At 40.3% G+C, this 25,899-nt stretch overlaps 1 protein-coding gene across 1 annotated transcript; it reads right to left on the bottom strand.

The window, feature by feature from the left end:
* Positions 1–953: 953 nt before the first annotated feature.
* On the bottom strand, positions 954–13,598 carry LOC114570051 (hemicentin-1). The gene is made up of 11 exons (XM_028600248.1): positions 13,346–13,598; positions 11,642–11,917; positions 11,243–11,569; positions 10,357–10,593; positions 9,453–9,680; positions 9,094–9,357; positions 7,037–7,285; positions 6,776–6,937; positions 5,911–6,117; positions 5,519–5,761; positions 954–1,621 (listed from the first exon to the last, which is right to left on the bottom strand). The coding sequence occupies exons 1-11, from the start codon at positions 13,401–13,403 to the stop codon at positions 1,419–1,421; spliced, it is 2,454 nt and encodes an 817-aa protein (XP_028456049.1). The 5' UTR covers positions 13,404–13,598; the 3' UTR covers positions 954–1,418.
* Positions 13,599–25,899: the final 12,301 nt, after the last annotated feature.

Here is a 25,899-nt window from a genome sequence, read left to right as displayed (position 1 = left end):
GGTTTCAATGTCAATCAATCGTTTTGAAAAGCCACATTTTTTAATATAAAATACAAATTGACATCAGTCACAAATATTTACATCACAAATGTATTACGTCTTAATTGTCCTTAACATGGCAGATAGGACATTTGCAACGTTCTGCAGTTATTTTCAATACTAGATTGTTCTATATCTTTGTGGTTTCTCGTAAATAAATATGTTTTTCATTTACATAAAATATTATCCTGATATACATTTCTGATAGGCATTAGGCTATGTCTGCAGTCATTCATACAAAAGCATACAACTGTGGAACAAGACAATTTGTCCCATAAGGCCTGACAAAGTTTGGCACAACAAAGCTTAAGGCACAAAAAGTGCTACAAACTCAGAAAGAAGTGCAGAGTGGCTTACAAAGAATAGTGAAGGGACAAATGGGCTCAATGAAAAGTATGCACAAGCAACAGTGTCCACAAATTGAGCAGAGCTGGTCTCCTTTTTCACAGTTTCAATGTCACATCTTCATAGAGTCCGGAAGAATTGCACTACTGTTAGTGTTACTGTTAAAACCACAGCAGTTTCAGGGTCATCACTTCTTATATGCATGCTAAAATCCCATTTGGTTTGTAAAGATAATTACATACAGAGATCTGTGTTTGAAAGCATAAGGAGATAGATATATATATATATATATATATATATATATATATATATATATATATATATATATATATATATATATATATCCTTATGCTTTCAAACACAGATCTCTGTATGTATGTATATATATCTCTATATATATATATCTCTATCTATCTATCTATACATACAGAGATCTGTGTTTGAAAGCATAAGGATAGATATATAGAGAAAGAGACACACACACACACACACACACACACACACACACACACACACACACACACACACACACACACACACACACACACACACACACACACACACACACACACACACACACACACACACACACACACAAAAAGCATTAATGAATCCAAAGTTAGAAAAAAAAAAAAACATTCAGTATCATATCAAAATTCCCTTTGTGCTCATGAAAAACAGTTTTTCTGGAAAGTCTGTGCCAAACATTTGAGTCCTTGCTCCTTCTCTTCTTTATTCTGTCCAGTGAAAACAGGTAAAATCCAGTAGTTAATATAAAATCCTACATTTCAAGCAAAGGTTGCTAATTTTTATAATTAGATTTTCCCTTGAAGGGTAAAATACTATTTTATGTGCGAAAATGGATGTAAGGATGACTCATTGAACCACATTGTTTCTATGGTGTGAACAGTCCAGTGTGAGCCTGCTGGCTGAGTGGTATTCAGGTTTTCAAACACTGTAGTTTCTGGTGGCAGAGAGATGCAGCTCATTCAGAGTGGTCAGCTATCCATTCTGTGCTATCCACAAATGTACTGTTAAGACAGTTTGGTCATAGGAAACTGCATGTCCCAGCCGTTGTGGGCTACATTGCCACTGTGGGTGTCGAGTTTGGGGTTTTTAAGACTGTAGCGGCGCATCCTGGTGTTCTTGTAGTAGATTGAGTAGATGAAGAGGAAGAAGATGGAGATGGCAACTACTGTGACAGCCACAAATCCAGCTATTAGGGGAAGGTAGTCCTCTGTAATGAAATCAACCAGATAACATATTAATGTTTACGAATTTCCAAATAAACTGCTATAAAGACAAGTGTCTCCATTTCTACCATGCTTCACTACATTTATGTGAACCTTTAGTCCTTAAAATTCTATTTGTTTTTTATTTTGTACTGCATTATCAATAAAGATGCACATCACTATTTGGATGCAGATGCACAAATGAAAATCATGAAAATGTTGCTAATTCTCTACTTAAAAGGAGAATTCTGGTCGATTTCAACACGTAGCTCTGTTTGTAAATTTGGAGTGCTGTCAGTAGCGAGAAAAACAAAGACAATCGGTGCTGCTTACACCGTGTTATCCTCCTGCTACAGTTTGCACCCAGGCGGCTGAAACAGGGCAAACTTTAAACGTGCTTTTAGCATCTTAACATGTTCGAAATGTCATTAAAAGTGCCTACCCAGGTGAAGTGATTCCTTCCGAGGAAACACAGTGAATCTGACTGCAGTAGATGTGAAAGAAATGCATGATAACAAAATATTGATTAATTTAATATTAAATAAGGTAGTGTCTCCAAATCAACCTCAATTATAAATTGTCTCCTGCTAGTTGTACTACAACACTTTAAAAAAATAAGCATATGCCTATTTTTGTATCTCTTTTCGGTGTTGTAGTTTGTAGACTGTCCTGAAGTACTCGTCTTGCCATCTCAACACCGGAACTAAACATCATCAAACTCCAAATTTACAAACAACGTGTTGAAATCGACCGGAATTCTCCTTTAACAATTTAACATGACTTAGGCTCAGACAGGAAGATACAGTAGGCTAATTGTATTTGTATAAAGAAAACATGGACGCCCTTCTGATGAGAACATCTGACAACAAAAAACAATGCATTGTTTAAAAAGCTTAACATTTTCAACAAAACTTACCTTAACCTCCAACCACTCCACCAGCCTACACACCCTATTGTTTGTACACGATCCATCGCACCTGCACAGCCCGGTGCTAAATACGGCACCGGTGCCAAGGACCGTTATCTACCGGACCAAATAGCAATGCAGATTTTGGTGCCTAATTAGGTTCCACTTAAATGCCAGCGCTTCTCTTTGATGTTCCGAAAATGGACGTTTGGGGGAACTGAAACATCGCTGCACGGGATGCTAGTTAACACTACAACTAGGCAGCAGGTAACGTTAGCCTACCGTTAGCTAGTAGCTGGATTAAACACGGTTAAAATGCTGACAGCTAAACGGTGTAAAAGTGTGTCTGTATTTCACTGGAGAGGATTGTAACACCAGGCTGTGGCTGCTGTTGTCTGAAAAACAGACTCAGCCTGAAATAAGTTATTATTACATTTTTAATAAATCATTTAAATTTGACCCTGTGGCCTTAGCAATACACAAGCCGTTCTTTAATGTCGCCCTTTGCTCGTTTTTTTTTTAAGATCAACTTTTTATTTTTTTTTATTTTTGAACATACAGAACAATACAATTGAACAAGGTGCTTCGTTTTTTTGTGGAGGTGGGGTAGAGCACTATAGGCCTCTGTGGGGCTAAGCTTTTGTCCTTAATGGCATTTTTTCCCCCTTACATTACTTTTACTTTTATACTTTAAGTAGTTTTGAAACCAGTACTAAAAAAAAATCTTCTGATGACAGAAAACAACGATTTTTGCGTCATCGTAAGATTTTTTTGCCCAGAGGCAATGGACTACAGCCAAGTGGGTAAGCCTCTCTTCAGAACTTGAACCTCCTATGGCACCATTTTGATGCTACCAAACACCCACCCGCCATTAGCATTCCATTGAATGCCATTCATTTTGATGTCACTTTGACAGCGAATAACTTTACATCTGAAGCGTTTAAAGACTTTTTGTCTTATATATATAAAAATAGGCTAACGATTGTGTCATAACCACGCGACTTACTGTCACATAGTAGAGGAATTACCGTATAGTACAGGATAAGCTCACAGGCAGTTTCGACTTACATTAGCCGTTTAAGTTTAATTACTACTGTTAACTAGCATTTTAGTTAGCAATAATTAGCCTGTGCCCATGTTATTGCCTTAGATAGACCTACGCTCTCCAACTCCGTAAGATTGGGAATGATTGAGATTTCTCTTGTCACAGCTACCAGAAGACTTACAGACACGTTGCTCACGTCACATTTACGTCGTCTCTCTCAGTTGGAGGCTGCGCAGTAACGCTCAGCCATCACCGGAAAAGTGTCTCTGTCCAGAGCAACGGGATCTGTTAGTCCATTTTATATACTATCTATGAGTAGTAGGAGCTACTTCCACATGTTTTCAACCCGCCCATAGGTGGTTGGACTGGTCTTTACACAAAGCTTACCGAAGAAAACCTGAAGAAAACTGAGTGTCAGACATCTTGAAGCTTCGCTAAACAGGCTCTTTACATCAGCAAACTTTTACAACAATTATGTGCATTCAAACTACCGCACATGTGTACCACCGGGATACATTGGTACAGATCGGAGAATATGCAGGAAACTTTATTACAGACGGAATACTCGACACACTACGCGAGATTTGCCTGCTACGGAGACCAGCACCTCAGCCTGTGGTGTCGCCCGATGCCAGTAGCCGGTAAGGGGACATTCTCAGCGGTGAAACGCGAATGATGGCTGGAGTATAAACTAGCTAGGTGGAAAGCTGTCCGCTCATTAGACAACAAACTGGACTACATCCAACTACAACAAAACTCCCAACGCGAGTTCAGAGACTGCTGTGTTTTTGTTGTTGTGCAAGCATTGGCTGAACAACAGTGTACCGGACTATCCAACTACCAGACCTGCTGCTCTGTCGCCGGGTAAGACTAGTGGAGGTGGGCTGCGTTAACGGACTGGTGCAGAAATGGGGTGATTTGTATCCAACTAACTGCTACCTGCTGGTGGAGTCTGGCGAGTCTGGCGAGGTCGGTGACTAGAGTCTGTTCAGTGTGTTCCGTGCAGTCGTCCGTCTGAGGGGCGGTCGGCCTTCATTTTGGCCGACCTGACATGTTCAGTCGGAGACAGGGCAGTCAGGACTCTCCCGGAAATGACGAGCGGAATGAGCGTGACTAGAGTCTCTCAAAATATGACGAAAATCTTTTAAACTGACCTTTGTTGATCTGAAATGAAGACAGATTCAGCAAATGCATGGCCTATTTCTCGCTTAAAATGTTTTCAGAAACATGTTTTAGTTAACTATTTTAGTACAATATGAGATCATATTCTGAACAAGCCGCCATGACAGTCTGGCTTTGAATTTCCGGAGAAAACAAACCCACATGACTCGTTCGTCCTATCAGCTGCCGGTTTTCATTTCTTGGGCAACAATACAGAGTAGCGCCGCCTGCTGCTATGGAGACGTATTACGTTTTGCGCACGCGCAGCGTGTATGCTCAAAGTCGGTGTTGCCTCAGTGGGTTCTGAGGCAGTTTTTTTGACCTCGGGGACCCGACTGATCAGTCCGACTGGCTTTTCTGCCAAAGGTTGGCCGTCTGGTTGGTGCGTAACTGCTTTAAAAAGGCACCAATTTAAAAATAAAAAAAATAAATCACATTTCTACTACATAAGTGACCCAATTTAAAGATATATTCGTCTTTCCAACGGTGAAATATCCCTTTAAAAAGATTATTTCTAGTTACACAATATAAATTACAACATATATTTAGGCTGTCCAAAGCATGATTATATCTATAATTTGCAGATGCAAAGCAAATTACAATATTGAACAACAGAAACCCATGAAAAATGATTGTATAGTTTGTTTATGGCTTATGGCTTACTGGCTTAAATCCCCTTGCAAGAGATTTGTCTTTACTTTTGTTTTTTTACACTTTGTTTTTTACACTTTACAGAAAGACATACATATTTTCTTCTAAAAATTATACAATGGCGTTTAGTGTTGTTACCTTTTAAAATCACTTGGACCTCATGAGAGATGGAATCAACTTGATTGGTGGCGCTGCAATTGTAGAAGCCTGCTTCAAACACAGTGAGTGTGTTTCCAGACAGACGGGGCACTAAGTCTGAGCTGTAGAGCCACTGGATTTCCGGAGGTGGGTGGCCGTCAGCTTCACAAACAAGCTCCTCAGGATAACCTCTGAACACTGGGATCGTCTTTGGAAGCTTTGTGGTATTAATGCTGGGCTTATCTGTTGAGAAATAAAGGCCAATAAAACAGTAAGAATATGCACTTTTACAATTTCTTACTGTAAGGAAAACCACAAGCTCTGCATAAAATGTCCATCAATAGAGTGTTGTTTAAATGATAACTGAGCAGCAAATGTAAGTGTGATCTCACAGTTGACGGTGATGTTAAGAGGACTGGACATCATGTTTGGAGGAGGCTGCGGTCCCTCAGGTCCAAGATCCAACAGAGCGTCGCATCTGAACTCTGCTCCGTTGTGGTTTCTGTTCAGAGTGATGCTGATGGTAGACGACACGTTCAACGGGGATCGGACAACACTGATGTCACAGTTTGTGTTGCTCTGAGGCAGGCAGCCAGTCACTAGCATTGAGAGTGAGGGAAAAATATAAGTAGGAAAAAGACAAATGGAGATTTTGTTTAATTCATACTGCCTGATGTTTGATTTTACAATTACACACTGGTGGACTAAACACTAAAAACCTGTTTACATCACGCAATGCATTTCTTGTCCTTCAACTGATTTGCTGATTTTTAGAGTATCTTGAAATGAGTCAAACACACTGATAAAAACAAGAGATACGCTGGCGAGAGCTCAGTACGGTCAATCTTTTGGATGTTGCATCATGTCTGTGACGAAAACATTATCACTTCAACAAACTTCCCTCACAGTACACAGGACTTATGAAAACCATTGTCTAGTAATCATGCTGCATGTTTAATGAGTAATACCTGATTCAAAAGGAAATTAAGCGTTGCAACATTAGGATAACTAATGAATGAATATAAATGTTGACTTCAAATGTTTGCACTTCTTCTTAACCTACAGTTTATGATCTCAATGAATACACTTTGTGGCTGTGCATAATTGTTCCTCCTAATGAATGCTGAATAAATCATTATTTAATCTTGGCACATGTCTGTTGATGCTGCTGTATTGCTTTGAGCTACACCAGCACCAATAGATTTACTCGGCCTCGCAGAAAAGGAGGGTAACTTAGTGTTAAGAAAGACTCCCCACCTTTATTAAGTGGCTCGAAGGTTTCATTCCCTCGATACCACCGCACAACAAGGTTTCCTGCAGGAGCAACGTTGGTAATGTGACACTGCAGCTGCAACTCTCTCTCCTCCAACACTGAGCTCAAGTTATTAACAAGTCCAATGGAGACGCTGTCTGGTGTTTCTGTAGATATCAATACAAAAATATTCAGGATAGTTCCAAAATTTGAGAAACAAGTTTAAAGTTGATGACAGTGAAAGTACAAAAGTTAGAAATACATACTGTAGAGGGTGAAGTTTAAATATTTCCGGCATGTTTCTGTTGATTTAAGCATTGCGTTACAAACGGGCCTTGGGGCCCAGTCTTTATCGGTGTCAGCAGACCAAATTGTGCTCTTATTTTGGACACCCTGCCAGTATATTTCTTTGACATGACTGTCGGTTTCTTTGCATGTCGCGTTCTGGCCTCTGCTTTGGTATTGTACCACCATCCTTTCTGGAGTTATTTTGATGGGGCATTCTTGCCCGGCACCTGTGGAACATAGAGTGGGGGCAAGGAATGTTATTCCAAGTCCAAGTCTATACAAATACGTTATATTAACGCAACCTTTCCATTTGAAATGGTATGGACAAGTCTGTAGAACAAAAGCTGTGTCTTGGGAGGCAACAGGAAAAGGCTCAGGAAGGATATACCCCTCCCTTAGGAAAGTCTGCACTTGCTGCCCAACATTCTTTGTGCAGGACTTGACCAAATATCCATATCCCAGTTAAATGAGTCACATTCCACACAGCCCATTTTCAACTATTATAACAGTAATGCTTATTTAGAAATATACTATTTTAACAGAAACCTATAATAGACTGCAGGATGTGAGCGGATGCTTAAAACATTAGATTAGATAGACAAAATGTCATAATGCCTAACGTTACTAATAATCAGACACACAATCAATCACCAAAGTTTTTTTTACTCAGATTCTCCAACACACAATTATCATTTGTGGCCATTCAAAGCGTTATTCACAGTCTCTTAAGTTGTTTTTTTAAACTTCAGGGTTGCTTTAAGTTAGCTCCTCATCACTCAGCACGCTACACAAATAGACCAAAACAATCCCGCGTTTTGTTCCATATACGTCTATTATTAGCCTAAAAACAAGCCATTTCAATCGACACAAAAGAAAACATGAGACCTATAACTTCGCTCTCAACTTACTCGATCCTGTCCCGTTAGAAAGCAACAGCAGCTCTAAAGTCAAAAGGACTGAAAGGATACGAAGATAATTTAAATCATCCATTGGAATGAAGTGTCTCCAACTTATCGACCTTCTTCTGTTACACTGACTGAGCTCCTCTGAGGTTTCTTTCTCCTACTTCCCCTTAGCTACTTGTTGACTTTTTTTTGGAGAAAGCTAAGCTAAGCTATGTCTGCATGCACTGCACAGCTCCCAGCTCTGGCTCTACATCACCCGGAGAGGAAACTGCCTGGAAAACAGCCCTCCCCCCAACACATGGGCACAGGCACTGCAAGCCCTCACACCCACTGTGTCTATTAATGTAACTATCTAGCTGAGCCAGTTGGCTACAGACGTTATGACGTTATCCATGGCACTAATGGCTTGGTTGCAGCAGAGACGGTTAGAGAAATTGGTATTTTGATTAATTTAAATTGTTTGCCCGACATTGACAGACAGACAGATAGTTAGTTAGGCTATGTATCTAAATGCACACTTCAGAGAAAAAGAGAATAGTACTTTGGTAATGTAGCACAAAGATTTACAGTAACCGTAGCTTTCAAAACGACTGTAAATATGACAAAATAAGAGTCTGTATAGTGGCTCTGTGAGGATGTTCACATGAGGATGTTACTCTCTTTTAGCTTGCAGTGCTCTGGATAATTCAGGGAATGGATTGTTGGTTCTTGCAAGTGCAACACTGTTTCCCTTGATTGTCAATGTTTTTGAGCTTTTAACACGCAGCATGCTGAGCTCCACACAGCCCCTTGAGCAGCAGGATAGGCAACAGATCATTCTTGCAATTGAGAAGTAATGGGAATAGGAGGATAAAAGGGAAGCATGTCTTGATTTACAAAATTCCTGGTGCTGTGTGCAAACTATTGAAATATTTGCCTATTTAACAACATACATTTTATCATAAAAGTAATACAAGTGAGTATCAGGAGTGAGTACTTACATCACACATACTATATTGCACATAACAAACCACAGCACTGTATCTGTCTGATTAGATTAGAGAGAGATTACCAATGATAGACATGTTCTTTAAATGATTGCATTATGCCACTGATTACTTTAAAGTGGTAGATACATTTGTTGACCCTACCTTTTACAGTAACTCTGGCTGTTTTAGAGACATTTCCTCTGTCATTCGAGGCATGACATGTGTAGGAGCCCATGTTGTATATAGTAGCATTGTGGATGTGCAGACGGGACACTCCATCTTCATTTTCCTCTATCACATTGGCAGTCCGGTAATAATTCCAGAAATATTTTGGTCGTGGGTTGCCCACGGAGACGCACTTCAGCCACACAGCGGAACCAATGTCAACTTCAGAGTCTTCAAGCTCAACTATCTGTGATGGTGGGTCTAGAGACAAAATCAAAACAATATAAGTAAGGGAAAAAGCAGATAACATCTTGAATCATGACTCATGCTAATAGTAGATATTAAGATTAACTTACATATGACATTAATCTCGACTGTGTGGTTGACACTTGACAGATTGCTTGAAGCTGTGATCAAGTACTGCCCTGAATCACTTCTTGTTAGGTTCTCTGGAAGTTCCACCTCCTCACCATCTTTGGACCAGATGATCTCAGGTTTAGGATAGCCCTCAACAATGCAGGTGAGGTTGTAAGGAGCTCCCTCAACTGCAGTGTAATTGTTTGGACACGTTAACTCGGGTCCATCTGAAAGCAGAAACACTTGACAGTTCATCAACTAGCCAGTGGTGGATTGTAACAAAGTAGAATAACTCAACTACTGTACTTAAGTACAATATTGAGATATTTATACTTTACTTGAATATTTCTATATCATGTTATTTTAAATTTCTACGCATTTTAGAGGCAAATATTGTAATTTGTTTACTTTACTAGATTCATCATGCAGCTGTTACTTTAAGATTTTACATATAAAATATATGATCAATTTCTATAAAATTATGTGTAGATTAAACCACCTAACATTATATAAAATTGCTAAAATTAGCTCCACCTCAACCAACTACAACAGCAAAATTCAGCTAACATATATAATGGATAAGTAATAATAATCCACTTTGGGCGTTGTGCACAAGGAGCTTTACTTTAAGTATATTTTGCTGACAATACTGCTGTGCTGTTAATTAAGTGACATTTCAAACCCAGGATGTTTACTCTTAATGAAGTAATTTTATTTTTAAGTATTGTTTTTTTACTTAAGTAAAAGATGAGAACTTCTTTCACCAGAACGTGTACTGGAGCATCCTCAGCAGCTAGACTCAAGCTTTATTTGTGCATCAAGCAATTTGCAGAACAGACATTACAGAAGAAATCCTGACGATATGACAAGTGAAAGTCTCTGTGTAAAATATGTGACACTTACACAATACAAGAACCCGGAGTTCCTTTTGGCTTAACCTAGCGCCTTCAGCTTTAATGGTGTACAGGCCTGTATCCTTTCTGCTGAGAGGAACGGTCGGGTCCGTGGGCTGTCCATCTTTCAGCCATGTGACATCGGGGGGGGGATGTCCTGTCACATTGCATTGCCTCTCCAATGTTTCTCCTTCCAGTAACTCCAGTTTGTTCAGTAAAATAGAAGAACAATGTACATCTGGTCCAACTAAACAGAAGCAAACACAGCAACCATTTATATTTTACTGTTATTTAGCAGATGCAAAGCAGCTGAGACACAAATGAGGCACGAGAACGGACTAAAATATTGGTTTTCTTCTTTAACACATGTATGATCTTGTTATGCCAACTTAATTTACAGCTGAATCTGAAACATTTGTAGAACTCATTATAGTATAGTGAAAATTAGAGCTGCAACTAACGATTATTTTCCTCATCAATTAATCGTTTTGTCTATAATACTTTTTTTTTTAACTGTAAAAAAAAATGCATTTCACAATTTTCTAGAGCTCAAGGTGACATCATCAAATATCTTGTTTTGTCCACAAACTGTCCAACACCCAAACATATTCAGTTTATTTAGTAAGAGAAGAAAAAGCAGCAAATCATCACAATTTAATAGCTCAAACTTTCAAATGTTTTGGCATTTCGTCTTGACAAATGACTTACATGTTTAGTCGATTATCAAAATTGTTGCTGATAAGTTTTCTGTCGATTGACTAAACGCTTAATTGAAAAAGCGTTGCAGCTCCAGTGAAAGTAGTATAGAGAAATTGAAATCCAAACTCCAACATAACAGACATTACAATTGTGATGTTTGGATGTACATTTCAGATTGGTACACATGATATACTTACAGTAAACTGTAATGTTATACTCTTGTGAAGATGCATTAAGTTGTGGACCTTTTGGCCACAGGTCCAAATGTGCCTCGCATCTGAACGTGACTCCGTTGTCTTGTCTGGACGGTGTAAAGCTGAAGACAGATGACTGATCCACTGGTTCCTTATGGGGATTGTCAAAAGTGTCTTCATAGACCATCTCACCTCCTTTGTACCACATTACAGTGAGATTTTGAACAGGTGCTATATTGTGGATGTCACATGTGAAGTTATATTTCTTCCCTTCATTCATCACATAATCTTGGGCACTGCTGGGGCGGATATTGATGCTATCTGGGAATGCTGGAGCAAAGGTAAAGGTTATCAGACACAATCAGAGTCATTCTGATTTTGTGCAAAATAAGCAATACTTACTGTAAAGGACAACTTCTGGTTTATTAGAGCACTGTTGGAATTTACTATTCTGTAATGAGTTGATGAAGCATATGGGAGAGATGGTCCAGTCTGTTAGGTTCTCCACAGTCCAGACCAGATGGGTGGCGTTCGTTATACCTGTGCCTCCTTGCGTAGCCTCCCAGCCCATTCCTTCATACAGGCTCTCTGATGTGCTGCAGTTGACTGAGACTGAGTCTCCATATCTCACCACAACACTGGGGGGACTCAACTCAATGGGACAGGAGGCATGTACACCTACAGCATGGGAGTATATAGCGTGCTACATTTGCATAATTGCCACATGAGAAACATTTCATTGCAACTTTTGCTTTTTATGTATCATCAGTAAGGAATATTAAAATATATTTAACATATGCCTCCCATTTGGGTTTTGAGTGCATGCCCACTCTATATATAAAGACTCATGGAAGCTGTATGTGATGAAAAAAAATACTTTTAGGTATAAAAATATATGTTTCTGGAGTGTCGGGGCTAACTGACCCTGTCTTCTCCTTTACTTTGTCATCAAATTAAAGATGTTCCGACCTATCTAATCAGACAGATTACAAGACGTTGTATTTCAGTTTCTTGACGCAGGCTGGAGACAGGCATTGTGTTGTTTAGACTAGATAACTAAGAAGTGGCACAACACCTCCATCTGTGACCTTGATTTTTTTTATATAATTGAAGGTGGAAAGATTGTTTCTTTAAGTAAACTCCATGCCACTGTTATATTGGGTCCCAGGTTTCCTAGTACTGTACTGTAGAGACTAATGAGAGCCACGCAGTGTTTTTCATTCACCAAAATAAAGACTCACTGACCTGAAAGTACAATTTTGATTATTCTCTGTAGTTATGATATGAAAAAGGTTGACAAATTAAGACTTAGTCAAAAGTTAACTGGATTAGTGGCCGGGTTGGGTCAGTGGGTAGCGCAGGCGCATATTTACTTTGAGGCTTATGCCTCGGCACAGAGGTCCAGGGTTCAAATCTGACCTGAGACGATTTCCTGCATGTCTTCCCCTTCTCTTTTCCCTTTCTCATCTAGCTGTCCTATCACTAAGGCGGAAAAGCCCAAAAAATGATCTTAAAAAAAAAGTTACCCTTCATCTCTTTAATACTGCTTTTTTTTGCTGATGTGTCAATTAGTTGAAGAGGGCCTTTAAAACATTTGTTTATCATCACATTTCATGCAATATTTCCTATTCACAGGAAACATCTAGTTGTCTAGTGCAGTATGAAAAATGACTTTCACTTATTTTGAGCAACGTGTGTGGGAAAACCCCAGCAAAGATAAGCAGGACTTAAGGATGTCCTGCAATGGCTACTGTCCCAATTAGTCACAAAAAGTATTCACTTTGTGGTTAATGTTCTCTTTATATTTATTGAGAGTCTTAGATTTAAACACATTATTTCCTTACGTTTGCTCTATACCGCTCCCTTCTGGTTAAAACAAAGTTCTGCACATAAGGGCATGTCACAATACTGTACCTGCCGCTATTGTATTGTTAATGATGGTTGATTAAGCAGAAGCTCATAGAGTTTTCACATGTCCGTGTAATTCATATGGAGTTCGTGGTTTATCATTAAAACATGATCCCTATAAAAATGACAATACACAAATATAGATTCTAGCCTAGGCTACATAAAGCCTGGAGAGCATAATTTGATTTGAGCGCCTACCTGTCGCACTGAGTAGGATCCCCACGAAGAGTCGAACAAATGATGTACTTTCACTCATTGGATTTGTTTACTCATTGGCTTTGAACAATGACCCGTCTGTCGTTTATTCCAGCTCTGCTCGGCTTCTCTTCTGGGGCTGCACTGTTCGGATCCCTAGTAAACCAATGAAGTGCATTCAGAGGAGAGGGAGAGAAAGAAATGCAGCCAACACACTGGTACTGTAGGTATGCTCTCTCTCTCTCTCTCTCTCTCTCTCTCTCTCTCTCTCTCTCTCTCTGTACAGTCGCTGGTGATTTGTGTGTGGGATTTTTTCTGTTATTCATGAGTCAGGCGATGTTACATAGCCTGGTAGTTCTGCTGGGTTATTTTTTTTTTTTTTTAGCTCATTTACATAGAATCGTGTCTACACATTAAACAAAATACATGGTAAGACGCTTTATGTGTGTAACACCTTTCAATAACAAAGCAATTCAAAGTGCATGAAACATAATAGGCCACAGAAGATAGTTAATGTTGAGCTATACTTTACACTCTCTCTGTACTCAATAATAGCTCTGCAAATCAGTCTGCAAATAGGTTTAAAAAAAACAAAAACATTTGTGTTTAATGATCATATAACTTTGAGCTAAATTCGCATATTGAAGTATTTTTTAATGGTTTTAAAATGGTTTTGTTTGCTACTGCTGTGTTTACAGATATCAAAAATATAAACAAAGAAACAAATAATAATGCAAAAAGCATATAGAAAATTGGACCAATCATATCTCACTGTATGGAAAGGTTCTAAAATATATATAGGCTATATATAACATATATGGAAATATATGGAAACAGAACAAATTAAACAAGATAAATAAAAGAAAGTACTTAATGTACGCTGCTCCATAAAACTATACTTACTTTAAGTTACATGAGTTTATAAAGTTTGATGCACTGCTACAGTTTAAACTATAGTCAGCAGTAGAGGACACAGCACTGTGCTTCACTATGAGTACTTCAATTTACTGCATATACTTGTAGTTAAAATGTAGACATTTGTAGTCTACCAAGCAATTGAAACAGATATTTGAGCACTGCTTTACTACTAGAAAATAAAAAGCCATACTAGTAAGGAAGAAATTTGATGGCAGTGATGGTATCATGCTCCTTTTCTCAATCTAAAACCGTCAAAAATGTTGTGTACGCATGCTGGAAGGCTTCATTATGCCTACACGTCTTAAGGTCACCAGCGCAGAGATTCACACCCACATTTAGAGATGGACTGAGTGTTTGCAGCTCTACCAGCACCATTGTTTTCATATTTTAGACCATTTTAGAATGTTCTTAGACCAAAATCAGACTTTTTTTTTTTTTTTTATCAATTCTGGGTCATTTTTGATGTAATAATGATTTATGTATGTGTGTATATACAGTATATGTGTATGTGTTCTTACTAAGATCCATTATCAGTATCAATAATAAGGTTTTGTAATAAAATAAAAATGTTGTTTGATTTTCCCAAGAACAATTTTCTTGTCAGTATGGCATCTTTCCCAAAGATGCATATTTGATTTGGGGATTTTCCACACTACAGCATGCAGTCACATCCTGTATTCAGTTGTTTCAGATTTCAGAAGTAGGCTACGGCATTTCCAGGATAAGCAGGATATGAAATGGGCAAATGCTCCCCTAATGGATTGATGGATTGAATGTAAGAATGCTAATGTTGAGGGAGAAACCTCTCCAGCAGTTAATAACAAATCTGGATGACTGAGACAGATTTAAGAAGGAAGCCAAAAAGCATGTTGTGTATTCGCAAACTCCCTGAGCCCTTGTGACCCGCAGAAATGATGAACAGGAACCAGTACAATGTGTTTTTAGTTGGAATAGGGAAAGAGAAAATGCTGATAATAAACAGCTGCCCACAGTAAGACGTCTTTAATCCAGTTGGGGTCAAAGGTTGTTTGAGCGGTTCATCAGATGGGAGAAGAAGGGGAGGATAGAAAAAGATATTCAACAGGGGAGGCAATGAAAAGAAAACAGAGGGCTCCAGTTAAGAAAACAAGCATTGAGATTCCGGTCATGCTGCTGAAGCACTCCATATCCACAAAAACTAAGCACAGACAGGGAATGGACACATGCCAATAGTAAGCTTTAATCTTTGACAAAGGGTTGTTGTCTCCCAGCAACAAAGCCAGCCAAAGAGTGCTGTCAAACAGAACTGAAAAGTTCAAATGTGTGTTTAACTGTACTAATGTTATCAAGTGTTCACTATCAGCTTCATTTTCCTGTATCCAGATAGCTGATCTCAAAGAGCCTCGTCGGCCGCCTCTAAAGTGCTTCCAGCTCATTTGGATTTGGACTGTGCTCAGATATTTTCACAAGTGAGCCACAGAAGAGTTAGTGGTGTGAAAAATGGCCGCTCTAGTACAGGGTTCTGTTTTCTCACGATAAAGGGTTTCTTTTACTTGGTAATGGTGTGACAATGTTGATCCATTTCCAGCAGCATAGTAGGTCATTTTAGGTTTGAGTGGTTTTTACAAAGGCCATAGGCCTACCAATATAGAGAGATCTGAAAGACAATGGACTGTAAACACATTGGTCGATTCACCTTTTATATAAATGTCTCCATCCTCTAGATACTGTATCTAAATTAGATTGATCTAGTACATAAGCTAATTATCCTTGTTTGTGTTTTGGGTTAAGGTTAGGGCTAGGGTTAGGGTCAGGTCTGCCCTACTGTGATCGAATAAAAGATTAGGAAGTCCCCCCCCCTCCCCCCAACACTTACCGTAATTTAACTGATTCTTGGTAAACGTGATGTTGATTACTCATCTGCATGCTCTTTGAGGACATGCCAGGGCACAAGAACAGTGAGAGAGAGTGAGTGTGTGTGTGTGTGTGTGTGTGTGTGTGTGTGTGTGTGTGTGTGTGTGTGTGTGTGTGTGTGTGTGTGTGTGTGTGTGTGTGTGTGTGTGTGTGTGTGTCGGGGGGTTGAAGGATCTAAAGGAATCCAGGAGACAACATTACCTTGTTTCCTGTGACAAAGAGGAAATCACTATGAAAATATGACAATGAAAAGGACAAGTAAAATCCCCTAACTACATGTGAAAGTGCAGATCCAGTACCACCCAGAGACTAATTACTTGTCGGGACACTGATAAGGCAACCTTGTACAGCTTCAGTGACAGATGCTTTTTTTCTCACCCTCTCTATATCGGTTTTGTAATGTTCAACCAGTAGATTTGTGAAAAAAGAGAACAGCACGAGAGACATTCACTATGCAACAATATAAGTGTTGTCCATTTACTCACTGAAGCAAAGCTTACTGTAATGTGATCATGGAAAATGCTTGAGTCTAACAGAGGTCCCTCTGTCTTTGCAGATTCTTTGTGTCTCTGCTGGCATTTTGCAGCCATTTTATTTATCTTGTGCAAGAGAATGGATGTCAGCGTCAGGGTGGTTGAACAGACTCTGGAGACAGGATTTCCTACACGTTTTAACACTTAGGAAATCCTACATATTGCTGTCCTTCACACCGCGTAATTTTATCTTTCCTGCTGGGAAAACGGCATGATAAAAACAGCACATGATTTGTACTTTCCATAGATGATCTCTTACTCATTCAATAAAGATAATACACCTCACAACTTTGTCAGAAGCTCAAAGGAATTTCAGAGTAAAACTAAAACTTGTATTCCAGATCCAGTACGCTGTTACACAATTAAAGTCATCTGTCTTCATATTCAAACTTAGTTTGAATTTAGTTTCAACACACTTTTCTTGATTTCTATGCAGACCTCACACTGCCTGAGAGTTAAGAAACTGCATACCACAACATTGAGTAAGATGAATTCCCCTGCCAAGGGTTGCATTCTTCCCTTGATCATTAAACTGATGCAGGTCCACAAGGGATTTCTGGAATGCATGTGTGCTTTTTGAAAGGATACTGTAAATATGTACACTATATCTGATCTCATGCAAACTCTCTTAGAAAGCTTCACAGAGTTTGCAATATCCCAGATGCAAGCCTACACTTCATTACTTCATATCTGCATTCAAAACCTTTATTCTGCATTATTACAACACGCGTATTAACATTAATTTTTACCAAAACTTCATGCTGATAGCAATATACATCATTTATACAATTGTATGACCCTTTTAGCTAGAGAACAAACACAGATAGTAATGCTAGAATTTAATGTTTTAATTTAATGTTAGAGTTTAATCTTGTGCCAATCCATTAAAGATGTATTTAACTTTTATGTTAACATATCTAAAACGGCTAGACCCATATTATATATGTTGTTGAGTTGTGTACTTACATCATCCCAAATGTTTCCAACAATATTCAAACCCCCAGGAAGTGCGTTGGGCTTTGAAGCAAATTGAGTATAGTGGCCAAACAGTGGAATTACAACTCTCGGCCCATCACGTGCTGCCCTCTAGCAAAAAGAGTTTTCCCCATTTACATGGTGAACAAGATGTATGGAAATCAGTGGATACATTTTTTATAAAGGTCCTATGACATGGTGCTCTTTAGATGCTTTTATATAAGACTTAGTGGTCCCCTATTACTGTATCTGAAGTCTCTTTCCTGAAATTCAGCCTTGGTGCAGAATTACAGCCACTAGAGCCAGTCCCACAATGCGCTTTCCTTAGGATGTGCCATTTCTGTGTCTGTAGGGGGGGGTCAAGATGGAGGGTGGGGGTGTGGCCTTGACCAACTGCCACTTTGCTCGTTTGAAAGCCATAATGTCTCTCTCTTTCTTATGGGTGGGCCAAATTCTGTGGGCGGGCAAAGCAGAGAAAGGGGAGGTAACCTTGCTGCTTATGACCTCATAAGGAGCAAGATTCCAGATCGGCCCATCTGAACTTTCATTTTCTCAAAGGCAGAGCAGGATACCCAGGGCTCGGTTTACACCTTAAATTATTAAATAGCCTACTCATTAACGAAGCGGTAAACTGGAAGTAGCTGGCTCGGCCAGCGGAGGTCTCTAGTTCGCCTGCTAAGTGCTGAAGCGTTTCCAACGGGGAAAATGCTTTTTGGGCTGCAGGAGGATTTTTCGTGGCCACTGGGGGGCTGGTTCAAACCCAGAGAAGTCTGTCATTTTAACCAAATGCCAGGGTCTGTATCAATGACATCATATCCTCTTTGTGCATGCATCAGCGTTGTGGTTGTCTGCCAGAAGCTGTCATAAATTTACTTTTTATCCCGTTTTAAGCCACATGTTTACAATACACTTTTTAGATATTGGTTGTTTTTAATTATATTTTAACCGGATGAAGGATTTTAGTCATTGGACGTCTGACTCTATAAGAAACAAGCTGAGCAAACATTAGCGCCGGCTAGGCTCCAGCGTGTGGATATTTAGACATGTCATCACACCACATTCTCTGTGCCAAAACAAACTTCAGTCAATTAACTTGAAAAAGCACAACACACGATTACATAGTTATGGAAATGAAAAGGGTAAGTGTAATGTATGCAGGAACCAGATAACAAACAGGAAGTATCCAATTTCCCATAGACAATTCTAAAGAGTCCACAAAAGACACAATGTGTTACAGTTGGATCCATGCCAAAGATTTTGACAGGATAAAAGACTCTTCCAGATCTAATTTCTTATCAGGACCTCCTGTTCTGCTTACTGCACACAACGTGTAGTGGATGCCCTTCCTCTTTAAAATCTATGTCTCCTCTGTCCTCAGTTCCTGATTGCCCTGAATGAATTTACTTGATATAAACAAACTGTAAGCCTGTTCCACTATTTCACCCTCACATTCACCTTTGCTTATTGACAAATACATCATGTGGTTTGAGTGTGAATTGAGTGGATTTGGATCCCTGCCTACCATTGTGAAGTAAGCATACAGATCCTGGCATAAATCCAATCTCTTGCACTCCTGTTTTACTTTCAGTCTGCTCCTTTCTGTCTCCTTTTGAATGCAACAGTTCTCTTCAGTTTTACCTCCTTTCACAGTAATTACATTGTTTTGTTATATTGTTTCGTAAAGAGAGGCTCACTCATGTCCAGCTGAGTCATAGGAAAAGGCCTCTCAAAGAACAATCAGCCCCTTCCAGGCCCCCCTTTGTTCAACTTTGTACCGACAACAATCAGATTCATCCAGAAACTCTCGGTTGGCGGGGGAGGATGATTTGGAGGAAGAAAAGAGAAGATAAGACAAGACACATTTTAGATTTGCATGATGCTGCACAAATTCCAGAGAAAACTAGGAATCACTTGACTCATTTTGTAGGAAATCAGTATTGTTTTCCTCTCCTGCTCCTTTACAGTAATTCCAGAGAAGCTAGATAAAATTGGCTCCGCTTAAAAACACTTGAGCAAGACAGATGCATGCTGACAGTAGGTTTTCAGGTCCTCTGGTTGAGGGAGGGTCTAACTACCATATCTGAGCCTGATGATCCCAAGAGAGGATCTTTGCTCAGCAAACATAACATACATTGACATCATAGCCATTTGGTAATGTTTAGGGGCTGCATGATGGGAACAGACAAAGAGCTTAGACAGAAGCTCATTGGTTTCTTCTAACTAGACATTTCTTTTTATTTTCAAAGAAAACTAAAACAGAAACATAAGTGGATTTGCAAAAGCCTCAATTTGATTAGCTTTATCTGTAGAGGGTATAAAAACTGGGTTTAGGAGGGGCATGTGCTGTGTAAAGTGATTGTGAACGATGATGTCATGCATTTTGGGAGCCATAAACTGTAAATGTTTCCAGTTGAACGGCAAAGACCCTCCTACATCATCTGGGTGAGTTTGATCCAAGTAGAAGTCCTCCAAAGCCTTTGCATGATATCCTCCAAACCTACCAACGACATCTGTTCATGATGTTAAATGCTTCCATAGGGAGGAGAAAGAATGTTTTCTCTGATAGCTCTGCGTTCTGTCCAGGGGGGTTACATTACACCGCTGAAGCCACTGCATGGACGTCACTGATCTCTGGCTCCCCCGCGTGTTCAACAAAGTGATCCTAAAGTAAATCACAGTGTACAAATGTCTTCACATCGAGATAAACACTTAAGATTTTTTTGATGCATGCAAAACAAAATAAAGTTTTCAACTGCCAATACTTTCCCCTTGTTTTACAGTTTTTGTTTTCAAAATTAACACTGACCCTTGCACACGATTACTGTTAGTCCCCGCTAGATGGCAGCACAGTGTCAAATCAAACATCAAAACTTCACCACACTCTCTTTAACCTTCATAGAAATTTGATCTCTGGTGCTTTCTGGGAGATTTGTGGGGCGGACAAGGCTTTTGGTAAAGGTGGAGGAGGGGGCTGCTGCTAACAGTTGGATATCATAAGGATTTGGGAAACCTCAGTAGTGGCAACCACAGCAACCACATACACTCACTCTGAGGCCATAACAAAGCTGCTGGGACAACCTAATTAGCAAGGTTAAAGCCAACTAAGTTAAAAAGTGGGACTCCTGTTTGTCAGATTTCATTTGAATTCATCATTATTTGTTACGAGTAGGAGAGTGCTCAGAGGCCTCCATGTTCTTTTTATCTTAACCGTAAGGAGAAGATACATTTTTCTTGTTGTCATCAAAACTGCTAATGTTACAAGTCACCCTTTAACCACACATTCGGCTATTTTTATGACATGTCACGTTGCTCTGTGAACTTAGGTCAAAGATGAAAGGTTCTGCAAACGTCGGTTTGACTTCATGTCTTGTTTTTTCTTCAAACAACGGACATATATTTGATCCCCTTTAGTACATCATGCACTGTGTTTCTGTGTGTCACACATCACCTTGTAAAAAATACAGTGGAAGGTGAATGTCAGATTTAAAATGGACATCCTATTTAGCAACAAAGTGGTTTTATAATATCCCTGAAAATCTTATGCATATCATTGCATTTACTTTAGTGTGGGAGTGAATACTGTTAGCTTTAAGGAAGATGAATGTGAAAGATAAAGGTTCTGTAACATCCTACACATGACTTACGCAACTCTCTTCATGACACCTGCGACGATTTCAAAACATTTTATTTCAATTTCTTTTTGTATGATTTTCCTCCATTCTGTGGCGACCAGCTGTGCCTCAGCCGGTGGTATAGCTGTTACAGAGATTATTGGTTGTATTGTGGTGGGATAAACCACAAAACTGACAATTTCTCAGACCTTTGAAATGGTAACACGGTAATCCTCTGTTTGTAAGAACTTTAAACACGGAGATTGGCTTGTCTTTCTGTGGTTTAATTTTAACTTGTTTGTTTTGGGCTGTCTCCAACATGTGCTGCAGATGGACACTTTCTCACAGAGCTCCTCGGCCTGGAGCTTTTTCCTACTCTCTCCAGCTCACTTTCTCTTCTTGGGTTTTGAGTCTGGTGCTCACCCATGGCCTTAGTTGATCCATTGAGCCAGTCAAAATGTTATTATGACATTTAGCTTTTTCTCCCTTTGCCCCAGCCATGCTAGTATGTGTCGAGTAGTCTGCCATCATTGTGCTGCAAGTTGCCAAAAAAACAAAAACACCCCAAAAACCATCTTTGGAAGCAATCCTGTCACTGACGGTTGCATTTTATCATCCAGCCACCACAAAACAGATTAGCTCCATCGCTGGCTTTAAAGAGGAGATTAGCATTTTTAAAAACATGGCCCGAGGAACTGTAGCCATCTACCATGTCCCAGGGCATTTTAGTGTCCAGACTGAGAAACAGATAGGGCCCTATGATTGGCCGATTATAGCTCAGCCTGCAACATGGTATGGAACATAAATCTGAGACTGTGACACAAGATCATTTAGTTAGGGTCACAAAGAGGGAAGATGGTAACACAAGCTAGCTCTTGAGTGTAGTCATTGATTTTTATTTTACTTTTACGCTAGAAGCTAATAGGACTAGACTGAGAAAAAGAAAGAAGAGAGACACTGGTAGGATTGTTAGAAGTTGATGAGGAGCAGCTGTAACATGATACCCACATGCCCAACCCGTGGATGCAGACAAATGAAACCTAATAGCATTTACCACCACTACCCATCTGGATCGAGAACAGCTGCAGAGGACTTTGTTATGCTGTTTGTGAGCGCACCTTCTTTTCTCAAATGTTACCAGGATGTATTTTTATACCACACCCATGTTCCTCATGCAGCTTGTCATTTGAGACCCTGCTGATCAGCGCAAAAAGAAGACAGAAAACAGTTACCCTGTGAAAGGGAAAGGATGCCGCGGTCCTTCTATAGGCTCGGTAGGAGCCTGAGAGGTCTTTAGAACCCCCGCCCCCCTTCAGAGGCCTCCTGGGCACCATTAACACCATGAGAGAGGGGCACTGACTTCCAAGGTTTGGTGGGGCTGGAGAGTACATCATCTCAACATCTGGAAGGCATTATACTGCCAAAGGGTGAAACACAGGGAGACGGTGACGGGGGAGTGAGTGTGTGTGTATATGTTTTGACCAAGCTGTGTGTGTTTTACAGAGAATGACTTAAAGGTGCAATATTTAATATTGTATGTAATACTGGCAGCTAGCGGTTAAAATAGTTACTGCACTACCAATTCAAAATACTGGAGAGTCGTCTCCCTCGCCCCCTCCTGCCCAGACTCGAAGTTCACGGGGGTTGCCAGGCTGAGACCGCAGCATTCACAACAATGTTGCTAGACGCTTTTCTCACATAGCCAGACATTACTCCACAGCACAGCGGAGTAGCTAACGGTAGATGCTAGTCTCACATAGCCAGACATTAGGCCTACTCCACAGCACAGCGGAGTAGCTAATGGTAGATGCTGGCTATATCATAAAGCCCGTGCTCACGTGGAGCTCTGTAACCAACTGACAGACACACTTTTTCGGCTTAAAATTATAGTATGAACCGCTAAAAACACAACACCCCACTGTCCTCTTCACACGCCAGTCAGGCACACTTCCTCGGCTTAGAATTACTATACGAAACGCTAGAAATACCACTACCTTGCCGACGGAACACACTTCATTGGCTTAGAATTACGGCAACAGTCGCTAAACACACTGCAAACTCACAGTCCTCTCTTTCCGATTTACAGCCCCGCTCTCGTGGCTTAAAATAACTCACCGTTGTCTATCTCCGTTGATCCTGTTCGTTTGTTTGCTGCTTTCATGGCTGTACTACCGTTACAGCTGTAGCGCGCTGGGTTTACGTTTTTACAGGTATATCTGGCAACCCGGCCTGCCTGTCAAACTGGGCCGTTGATAACAACACACAGATCAAAACATAAACATAAATTCCGTCACGGAATGTAAATTTCAAAAAGAAAAAATACTGACATTAGCATTGTTGTCAGAAAAGACAGTATTTCAGTTTAACATGTTTCCTTAATATCTGATGAGGCATTGGTGTCATTTTTGGATTTATTACAGTACAAATATTACATATTGGACCTTTAATTGCATTGTTTTGTGAGAGTTAGGGAATGGAACCGTGACCTCTTGAGAAATACTAGGAGTTGAATGAGGGTGACATCAGGAAGTCAAAACAGAGATGTCGGCAGATAGTGAAATACAGTGTACTCTTTTTTTTTTGTGTGTGTGTATGTGTTGGAGGGGTGGTGTATGGGTGCTAATACATGCAGCCTGTATGCCTCTTTGTTCATGCAACTTGTTTGAAGACTGGGTCTTTCACTGGGCGGCAGGATGTAGAGCACTGGACCCTTGGCAACAGTGCAGCTCCATCTGAGCCTGGCCTCTTAACAAGATGGCTTTGTATGTGCGATCCCCATCCTGCTCCTCCCTTCCTTCCCCTAACTCCTACCTATAGGGCCACAGCCTCAGGCACCGCGCACCAGGTGCTCCCCGTCGTTGGCTTCACAGCAGCTCAGGCCCTGCTGCTTATAGAGAGCAGAAGTTACCTCATATAGTAACCTGACCTTCACTGGCACCAAAGGCAGCCCGCTCTTTAATCAAGAGTGCTCTGACATCAGCCGGGAGCCAGCGAGAGGCAGGCCAGCTGACAGGGAGCAGCATGCGATACCACAAGTTAGATGTTCCTTTTACCATATTGTAAGTACTTTGTTGTGACAGCATGACGGTTGTAAACGCTCAACAGACAATCATCTGGCTTGTCGAAGGCATCATTTTGTTGGTCATAAAAGAGGCCAGCCTCATAGTGAAGCAGGATACTCTGGCATACGGACTCCTGATCTCTATTTGAACCCACGGATTAATAACTAAAGTCAGATTTTAGGTCCATGCACTGCCTCTACTAACTGGGATTAATGAAAAACAGAGGGGTTTTGTCAGACAGGAACATTCTTAGCCAATTTTGTGAGATTTTCCTGGCTGTGTATCTTTCAACACCCCCACCCCCTTAGTCTAATTTTTTTAAAGAGAGAGCTGAGTCCTCTCCATAACATGAACACATGCTGTGCTCTGCCAAGTGCCTCAGGCTCACTAGAGACAGGCACTGGACGGTCCTTTTCCCCTTACTCCTCTGCCACCCCCACATCAACCTGTCATCTGCCCCTCAATCCCCGCTATATGTCCCATTCCTCCTATTCTTCCCTCCTCCCTCTCCCGCCGTGCCTTGCCGTCAGTCGGCTGTTATTGAGCAGGCATTTCACAAACACTCCCACTGTGACCAGTGACCTCATCACTGAGCAGGAAGTCAGAGGGTTCAAGTTCCTCCTGTGAGAGTAATCCCACACACATCTCTGCGTACTTGATTCAGGAGAGGGGAGCATGGGGGGGGGGGTGGAGTCCCCACACTTACTAGTTTCCCACTATCAGACCATGCCACATCATCATGGTCATCACATTACCATAGACTTTGGCTCAAGCTATTCTGGCAAGAGAACAATCTCAGTGGAAAACTAGCTAGAGATTCCAGGTGTCTCTACTTCCTTGCAACCTCTATGGTTGCAACGTGGCAGAACAATGTGGAGGAAGAGTTAAGATTAGAAAAGAAAGGAAAGAAGAGGAAGAAGCTTTTAACAAAATGACAAAAGATCTTTTGTATTTGTGTATATGACCATTAATAGACAAAGACTGCTCTTTTCCCCCATACATCAGGGAATAATCATTAATTTGAAACTTCAGGGACACACAAACTGATGGGTGGTTTTTCCCTTTAGTGGGTCAATGGCCTTGACTGTTTGTCAGTCCCTTCCTGCCAAAGTTCTTTTGCCTTAACAAATGACATCAGTGGGAGTATAAATCAACGCTGATTCAACTCCTGACTGGAAACAGCCACCTGGTCTTATCAAGGCTAGTACATGTTATATCTTTGTGGCTATGTTGCAAGATTAAATTATGTTTTAAAGTTGTAAAAACTGGTAAAGCCATATTTTATTACATGCATAACAAATATAAACCCAAAGCAGTTGTTCTCGGTCATGTCATCTTTCTGCTGGATGTTTTGTTCAGAGAGTTTTTTGTGCTACATTATTTATCCATTTCATCCATCAGAACTGTGGCGTGTGAGCACATGTTTAAAGTGGATCAATGGAGAACCAATTAAATGTAACCTGGAGCTATATTGTGCAAACACAAAGGCTCAGAAATACACGCTCCCAAAAGCACAAGCAGGTTATACATTAGTCCGCATAATCTAATATGACCAAGCACTCAAA

This window comes from Perca flavescens, chromosome 15 (genome assembly GCF_004354835.1).
Source record: "Perca flavescens isolate YP-PL-M2 chromosome 15, PFLA_1.0, whole genome shotgun sequence".
Classification (NCBI taxonomy): domain Eukaryota; kingdom Metazoa; phylum Chordata; class Actinopteri; order Perciformes; family Percidae; genus Perca; species Perca flavescens.
Note: the sequence above shows the minus strand (reverse complement) of the source record. Positions and strands in the feature narration are given on the sequence as shown.

Coding starts and splice junctions, on each gene's coding strand:
- LOC114570051 (XM_028600248.1), bottom strand. CDS start 13,403: ATGAGTGAAAGTACATCATTTGTTCGACTCTTCGTGGGGATCCTACTC. Junction 11,570..11,641: donor ACCAGAAGTTGTCCTTTACA/GTAAGTATTGCT, acceptor CCTTTGCTCCAG/CATTCCCAGATAGCATCAAT. Junction 10,594..11,242: donor GTATAACATTACAGTTTACT/GTAAGTATATCA, acceptor GCTTCTGTTTAG/TTGGACCAGATGTACATTGT.